An 8,252-nucleotide genomic window follows, 5' to 3' on the forward strand; every position below is an offset into this window, starting at 1 on the left:
CCTGCTGGGATTCCCTTGGGCTACCAAGTGACAGGAGCAGGACGAACCCACGGAGGAATCCCCCAGCAGTGAGATACATTCCAGTGCTGTGGAAGGAAGCGCTGCTCCCTCCCAACACCTCACCGCCTCCACGCTGTGCCCTTGCTTTGTGGTTTAGCTGGAAAACCCAGCGATAGCCAGAAGGAAGAAGAAGGAAGTAGAGCAAAGTCGTGTTTGTTTCCATCCCTCCGCCCTGTCCAATATCCACCCTCTCCCGCAGGCAGCGAGAGGCTCCCGGGGGGCTTTTCCTACCTGCACCGCGAGCTGTCCCCCGCCAGCCCCGTCAGCTCATCTGTCCCTGCCCGCGTTCCTTCCCCGCCGCGGACCCGCCGAGCGCCAGCGATTTCCGCCGCCGCTGCGCGGCCCCGCTGCCGGCGGCCGGGGAGGGCATCCCGGAGCCGCGGAGCGCCCGCTGCTCACCCCGGTGGCGGCGGCGATGCGGGCGATGAGCTGGATGGCCTCCTTCATGCAGAAGCGGCCGTCGCCCCCCACCTCGAGCGTGGCGTCCTGGCGCTCGGCGGGCGGCACGGTGGCCAGCGTGCTCTGGATGAAGTTCTCGCTGTAGTTGGCATTGCTCTGGAACACCGTCACCCGCTTGCGCAGCCCAATGCTGCCCGGCTTCTGGTCGCCGTAGGGCTTCGTCTGCACGGTCACGATCCGCACCACGGCCGGCGCCGGGCGAGTTCCGGGAGCCGGGGGGCGACCGCGGCCGCCCGGCCCCGCCGCCGCCACCGCCCCTTAAAGGCACCGCCCGCGCTCCCGGCCGGGCACGCAGCGGCCGCAGGCGACAGCAGCCGTGTGCTGCTCTGCCCTGGCCTGCTCTGCCTTGCCCTGCTGGCACTGCCCCGCCCTGCCCTGTGCTGCCGATGCTGCCCTGCCACAGCCCCGAGCACCTCCGTGTCCTGGTGCTCTGCTCGATCCCAGCCACTGCCATGGAACTATGGAAAGGTTTAGGTTGGGAAAGAGCTTCAAGATTTTCAAGTCCAACCGTTCCCCAGCACTGCCAAGGCCACCACTGCCCCATGTCTCCAAGTGCCACATCCACACTTTGCTTTGAAATCTCTCCAGGGATGGGGACTCCACCACTGCCAGGACCGGACACTTTCCCTGAGATCCAATCTAACCCTCCCCTGGCCCAGCCTGAGGCCGTTCCCACTTGGATTTTTAATTTCTTTTAAGACATCCCCAAGACTAAAAAGCAAAGACTGCATCTAGCACGAATTCATGTGATTGAAAAGCATGTTGAAAAGTCCAGAAAATACCCTCCAAAAGATAACTGAAATGCATTTTCCCAGCACTCAGATTTAAATTTCTTACCCAAAAGATATTAGAAATTTCCAAAAATTACACTATATAATGTATTTTCATGGGTAGCTGATGAGCCCAGAAGGCAAACAATGAGACAGTAACTGAAGACGTAAAGCTCAGTTTAGAAATACGGCATTTAAGAGCAAAAGCTGTCTGACCACCAAAAGAAGCCAGCAGGTTTTCCTCCTGCTCATGGCTTCAAGTGGCACATTTGCTCTCTGGCTTGTATCACCCATCCAGTGCCTGACCCATTTGTCCCCTTTGGTTTACATCCTCTGATGTGCATTATTTACTTTTTTTATACACTGTAAATGTTTTAGTGAGTGGAGAAAGGCAGTTAGCAGTGAAATAGAGATTTGAAGGGGGGGGGGGGGAATTAGCTGTGTGGCAGAGCTTTGAGAAATGCTGTCTTGTGTTGATACCTCATGCCCTGGAGCATGACGAAGAGACTCCCGAGCTGTCAGAGATGGTAATGACTGGGCTGCGCTCTGGGAAATCTTCCCAACCAGTTGGTACCAGCCTTATGAATCACTTACTAAAGGTGAATGCCACTGCTGCTTCCTGCTTTTAACTCCAGCGTAACCTATGAAGGCAGAACCGACTCCAGCAGAAATAACTTGCAGTTACCTGTGTCTCATGTGCTGTTCATCGTACCACAAAGATGACAGGAATGTAAAAATTATCGCATTCACACTACTCCACAGTTAAAGAGGCATGTGGGACTCTGTAATGGGTGCTGGGGGAGAGGGCCATCTCGCCCCGGCGCACATGCCTGGCACTGCAACTGGCACCACTGACAGGTTCGCTCAGCTCTGCAGAGCTGACAGGGCAAAGGTAAGTGTCTTTTAGCTTGTCTTCCTGAAGAGGCAAGAGAGAAATGAAAGAAGGGCTATGGTGGGACTCAGCACTGGAGAAACAAGCACAGAAACACTGATGATGCACAAGGACTGCCTGCACCACAGCAGGTGAAATATTTGTTTGGACAAGAGCACCCGTTGTGCCACAGACATAACCTCTCACTGCCACACTTAGAGGAATGTATTTATGGTCCTTGAAAGCACATGCAAAAAAAGCCACACCCCAGTTGTGGGGCTGGGGGTCTCCTCCCAGCACTGCCACTGGGAGAGTCCCAACAAACCACTGCAGGCAGAGGCAGGGATAAATCATGCTTTAATCACACCTCAGAATGACAATGCATTGAGGGACTGAGCAGGGCTGGGTCTGGTGCCATGGGGCAGTGGGGCCAGTGCCCAAGACTCCGCAGGCAGCACCAGGGCAGGCTTCTCTTCCCGTTGCACTGGGCTCCCTGGGTGCGATAGGCACCACCTACTTCATCCTCAGCATCCGAGCAAGACTGGGAAAGCAGCAGCTGTTTTGGTGTCCCTGTGACAGTGCAGCCTACTGGTGTCATGCTGGGACACTCTGGGACCAGCTGCCTTCAGCCTCCATCACCATTCCCAGCCCAGCCCTCTCTCCCCTCCTCTCTGCTCCTTTCCTCCTGTCCCAAACATGTGGGGCGAAAAGCCAAGGGCAGGTGGGAAAGGGGTGGAACTAGGGACACAGCAAGAGGCCGCAGCAGTGGTGGCTGAGTTCTTGTAAGCTCAGCTAGAACGATGCAACTCCCGCTCCTCCTTTGCTGGCAGCTGCTCACTGGGCTGGATGTAGTTGTCCTCGATGAAGCCATCATCATCCTCAGCTTGCAGGTCGGTGGCATCAGGTATGGAACGGCTCCCGAAGGAGCCCCTGTCCCAGCTGTTGCTATCCTCCATGGGGCTGCCTCCAATGGAGCTGATTTTGGGCAGTGGCCGGTGGCGGTAGCTGGCGAAGTTCTTGTGGACAAGCTTGCACTTGGCAGCCAGCGCGATCAGGATGGAGATGCCAATCGCTGTCACTAGGAATCCCACCAGGTATGGCCAGCTCCTTCCCCCCTTCCTGGCAGGCAGTGCAGTGGCTGTGGCACAGGAAAGGCACATGGTCAGCCTTGTGACACCTGCAGTGCTCCCCATCCTCCAGCCCTCTGCCTGCCTGTGGCGTGCAGCCAGCACTGGATCACTTTCATTAGGAGCAACATGAATGCTCTTCACAAGACCCAGATACCAAGGGGGTGTGAACACTGGGGGAAAAACTGCCTGACAGATCCCTGGTACTGCTGCCCCGCACTGATGCCCATCACTGTGGAGTCTGTGCTCCATGTGGCTTCATGGCACCTGTTAATTTTCCTATCACAAAGCCAGCAAACACCTCCAGGTGTCGGCCACCCTCCCACCAAGCCACTGCACCAGTGTGGCCCAGCAGCCTGAGCCTCTGGGACTGTGGGGCAGAGCAGGGAGCCTCCATCTGCGGCCCTGTCCAGTATGATGGAGGAGAGGAAGGTGCTAGACCTTATGGACACCTCTGAATCTGCACAACTTACTATTGTTCTCGGTCACTGTGATCTGCTGTGCCGTGCTGAGCCCACGAGCAAACCGATGCTTAATCTGGCAGCCCAGGTCCCGAGAATCCAGAGCTGTGATCTCCTGGCCCCTCAGCCCCGGGGGCGACACGCAGGTCACCTGCACAGCTGGGAGACAAATGCGCTAAGGTGGGATGGGAGTCTGCACCCATCCCCTCTCCAGTTTAGGGATGATCCCCACTTCCTCCTGGATTGATGGGATGCGTTGCAAGACTGGCTCTGCCTTACAGACTCATTGGCCCTCAGCATATTGTAGGAACAACCAAAGGGAAAATTCCCTGACCAAGGAACCATGTATGACTCCGATTGGCAGGCTCCTTTTAACTGGATATGGACAAATTCATGGATACCTATAGAAACCTCACTGCTCTTACTGGGAGCTGAGCTCAGATGGTTGGAGCCTGACCTGGCTCCAGAGAAGGAGCTGCCAAGCCCTCAGCAGTGAAAATGTGGTTACTCCACAAAGACACATAAAGATGGATTTAGAGGCCAAAGTGTACATGCAGCCCATTGCCCAGAAGAGTGGCTAAATTATCCTGCTGACATTCTTAGAAATCCTTGGTGTATCTGTGGAACTGCAAGCAAGGAACAGACACATCACATTTTGGTTTGCTGTCCCTCAACAGGGTAGGACAGGTCCCTGGAGAGCCATCCCAGAGCTTGCCCTGGGGCGGGAGCAAGCGGACTCGGGGTTGCCCCTGCCCGACACCTCCATCCCCTCCGCTCACCTCGCCTGCGCTGCAGCCATTGCTGCAGAGGGTGCGCGCTGCAGTTGCAGACCCAGGGGTTCCCTTCCAGACAGACCTGTGGGACTGTCTCCATCAGCTGCAGGCTCCAAGTGTCCACAGAGACCAGCGCGTTGTGCTGCAGGTCCAGGTGGATAAGAGCCTTCAGTGGCAAAAGGAAAGGGACATCGAGCTCTTGCAAGCTGTTGTTTCTTAGAAGCAGTGTGTGCAAGTTTCCCAGGCCCTTGAAAGTGTCCATGTGGATGTAGGTGATGCCACAGCTGCTCAGGTCCAGCAGACGCAGAGCCCCGAGGTTGGAGAAGACTGCTGGGCTCAGCGTGAGCTTCGCATTGCTGGAGAGGTTGAGAGAGTGCAGGGAAGGGAAATGCTTCAAGAGAGTCCTGTGATGGGGCATGACCAAGGAGTTGAAGGAGAGATCCAAACTGGTGATGTTTCTTGGAAGGGAACTTGGAGCATGCTGAAGGCTCTTCCCACTGCAGTTGGCCCATCCCTGGGAAAAGAGCTACTGTCTGAGATGGGCTATCCATGATGGGGAGCATCTCTAGAGAGAGACTCCCCAAGGGTTCAAATGTTTTAATTACCCTTGAAGAGTTTAAGAAAAGCAAAGACACACACAAGTTTAGAAAACACATGAGCTGCCAGATTGGTGTAGGCCTGGATAAACAGGGAAAGATGAGCAGGACAGCCCAGGACTGAGAGCAGTTCACTGGAACAGTAAAGGAGGAGCATGCAGGGTCGGGGGAAAAACCCAAACGGATGAGGTGGGTGTGAAGGCAGCAGGTTGTCACCCCCCATCCTTCCTTACAGGGCAGTTGTCATATGGGGTCAGTGTGCAGAGGGCCTTCCTTTTCCTCCCCCGGATCCACACCTCCAGCCCCCTGGGAGCTCTTGTGTGACACAGGGGCATCCTCCCAACTGGAGCAGGGAAGCAGGTGAGCCCTGCCTGATGCAAGGGCAGGCAGGAAGCTGACTGGGCTGCAGAGCTATAGGCACCTGTACCAGGCACCCGTGTCAGGAGCAGCTCCCTGAGCCCTGTGCAGGACAGTGCACCCCTGCTTCCATCTGCCCCACGTTCCTGAGGATACACAGTCAGTAGCTGTGTCTTACTGCTGGCTGGCTGTACCAGTACTAGGAAACAAAACAGACCAAGGACAGTTCACTATCCCAAAAGACCAGCAGTGAAGGATGGAAGGATCAGTCAACCCAAATGGATGGATTTTTTTTGTTTGTTTTACCAGTCAAACAGGGTGCCCCAACTCAGCTAGTTTTGGGGAGCAGTCCCCAGCACGGGTTGCTCCTGCCTGGGCTTTAACTGGGAGGGGGTCAAACATCCAAGCTGAAGCTGCCAGAGAGCAGGTCAGCAATTTAAATTTGGTTGGGCAAGCAGCTTAGTGCGGTGTTTGGATCCTGCAAGCAGAGATGCTGTGCTGTAAGTTTACTGTGGTCCATACTCCTGGGTTTCTGTGTCTGGCTACATTCCAGCTAGCTGGGCTTTCCATTTCTTTCACCTCTCCTTTCATCCTCCTGTCCACCTAAATCTCCTATCAGACCCTACTGTTCCTGCTTGGTAGAGGAACAGATATGCCCTTAAAAACCTGGGATGATGAGGACTGGGTTATAATGGAGCCAAGCCACAGGGGTACCACATGGGTCTTGTCTCCAGCTCAAACACAGCTGGGCTCAGGGAGGCTTTGGAAAACACTGCAAACCTTTGGGTGGAATAACTGAGAGGTCAGTGGAAAGGTCAGTGGCCCATGACAGCCACTTTTCCTTCATTCTCTCAGCTCCTGCCTGATGCAGCCAAGCTGCTGGCTGCAGTGCTTGTCCCAGTGGGTTAGTTGTATTTCCTGCTCCCTGGCCCCATCCTTGCCATCACCCTGGCTCCAGTCACTGCATCACCATGCACTGGGGAAGGGAGTGAGGGGCTGGGAGCCCTCAGGGATGTATCTCATGGCTGCTTGCCATGCACCTCTTACAGGGAGCTGTGTTACGGCTGCAGCCAAGAGACCCCCCCTCCCCCGAGTCAGAAATGCCATGGATCAGACAATGCCTTGCCAGGCCATGCTCTGGTGAACAGGCTGGACAAGATGACATGTGCAGCCCAAGGCTGTGAGCAGGGGTGCTGCAGGGCTGGGAGCAGGACAGCCAGGCTTTGGACATGGGTGAACCGCCCCTGTGGTGTTGGCCACTGGCACAGCACATCTCCCAGCTAACTCCACTAGCTCCCATGGGTTTTCATCGCTCATCTTCTCTTAAGCCGTGCAGAGCAGGAGCTGCCTGCCAGGCCCTGCTGCCCCATGGGCACCCCAGCTGTGCTGGCAGGACCAGGAGCGGGGGCCCCTGCCCACCCCCAGCTGCTGACCACACCGCAGCCCCCACGGTCCCCCTACCTCGCGGTCCAGGCTGCAGGGGTGTCCCATCACCGCTGACCAGACGCAGAGGAGGCTGCAGACCCAGCAGAGCCGGCAGGTAGGAGCCATTTGGCTCCAGGAAACTTGCGGCCAGAAAAACAAGTCTCGGGAAAGCTGGGAAGCCGGCAGAGCCGGCCGTGCTGGGCGAGGTGTGGCCGCGGCCGCACGGCTCGGGGCCTCCACCGAGTCCCCACACGCCGGCCCCGCAGACGGCAGCGCCCGGGATCCAGCCTGGCCGCCGCCCCGGCCCCGCTGGCGCCCCGGCCCCGCTCCTCCCGGGCCGGTGAAAGGTGGCGGTGCCAGTTACACATTAACAGCCGCGCCCCATCACCTCCCATCCGTGTGGCCGCCCGTGCTCGGTGACCAGGGGACAGCCAGCATCTGCCTGCCGCACTGTGGGGTGCCCTGGGGGCTGCCGCAGTGGCAGCAGGACACTGGGAGGTGCTGGGGGCCTCCAGAGGAGGAGGAGGAGGGGGCACCCGTGGCATCTGCCCTGAGACGCCGCGTTGGAGGAGAGCAGCCTGAGCCTGGTCCAGGTGTTGGTCCACGGACCTGGGGCAGGGGTACACAGCCAGCCCCGGCCAGGGAGACTGGGGCTGAGGCAGCAGGAAAGTGTCCTACAGGAAAATAGAAGTCTTGCTGGGATTCCAGCAGAAAGGTGTTTAAAGCAGGCAGCAAACTGGCAGGTCTCTGGGCCCAGCAGCAGCAGCTCAGCGAGCAGCACCTGTCTGTGAAGGCGCCTGAGGATGTGGGTACCCCACCACCTTCGGCACCCCCCATGCAGACCTGCCACTTATCAGCAGTGCTCCCTGCCAGCTCTGCCATGGAGTCAGTGAAGTCTGAGAAATCATGTCAAAGCAACATCTCGTGGTTGTTTTTGGCACACCAGACCTGCTCCTGTGCCCACGGGTGATGGGGCGGGTGAGTGGGCAAGGCTGGCAGAGCCACAGGCCAGGCAGGGAAAGTGCTGGCTGCACCTGCTCCTGGCTTTGCCTCTGCAGCAAGAGGGAGCCCCAAGCTCTCTTCCTTGCTCCCCATTCCCTGGTCCCACACCTGCTCCACAACAGGAAGCTGATTGCCAGCAAGAGCACTTTGGAGCTGTCGGCAACTGGGACAGTGCGGCCCCTCTTCCCCGGGCTGCCAAAGGTCTCCTCCACAGCCGCACGTCCCACCCTTTCCTCAGGGAAAGGGCTTCCCAGCAGCCTGTCCTTCATCCTGTGGGCATGTGCTGGATGCCAACGCAGCCAGGCAGCTCCTGCTTCCCAGCTGGCCAGGTGGGCTGGGGATGCTCGACCA

The 8,252-nt window shown here is 57.6% G+C and overlaps 1 protein-coding gene across 1 annotated transcript; it reads right to left on the reverse strand.

The window, feature by feature from the left end:
- Positions 1-327: 327 nt before the first annotated feature.
- On the reverse strand, positions 328-7,025 carry LOC309576239 (type III endosome membrane protein TEMP; the record flags this gene model as incomplete). The annotated part of the gene is made up of 5 exons (XM_082287395.1): positions 328-776; positions 2,960-3,298; positions 3,761-3,907; positions 4,528-5,035; positions 6,936-7,025. The coding sequence occupies 5 exons, from the start codon at positions 7,023-7,025 to the stop codon at positions 328-330; spliced, it is 1,533 nt and encodes a 510-aa protein (XP_082143521.1).
- Positions 7,026-8,252: the final 1,227 nt, after the last annotated feature.

Source organism: Coloeus monedula (assembly GCF_965178545.1).
Source record: "Coloeus monedula genome assembly, chromosome: 9".
NCBI lineage: Eukaryota > Metazoa > Chordata > Aves > Passeriformes > Corvidae > Coloeus > Coloeus monedula.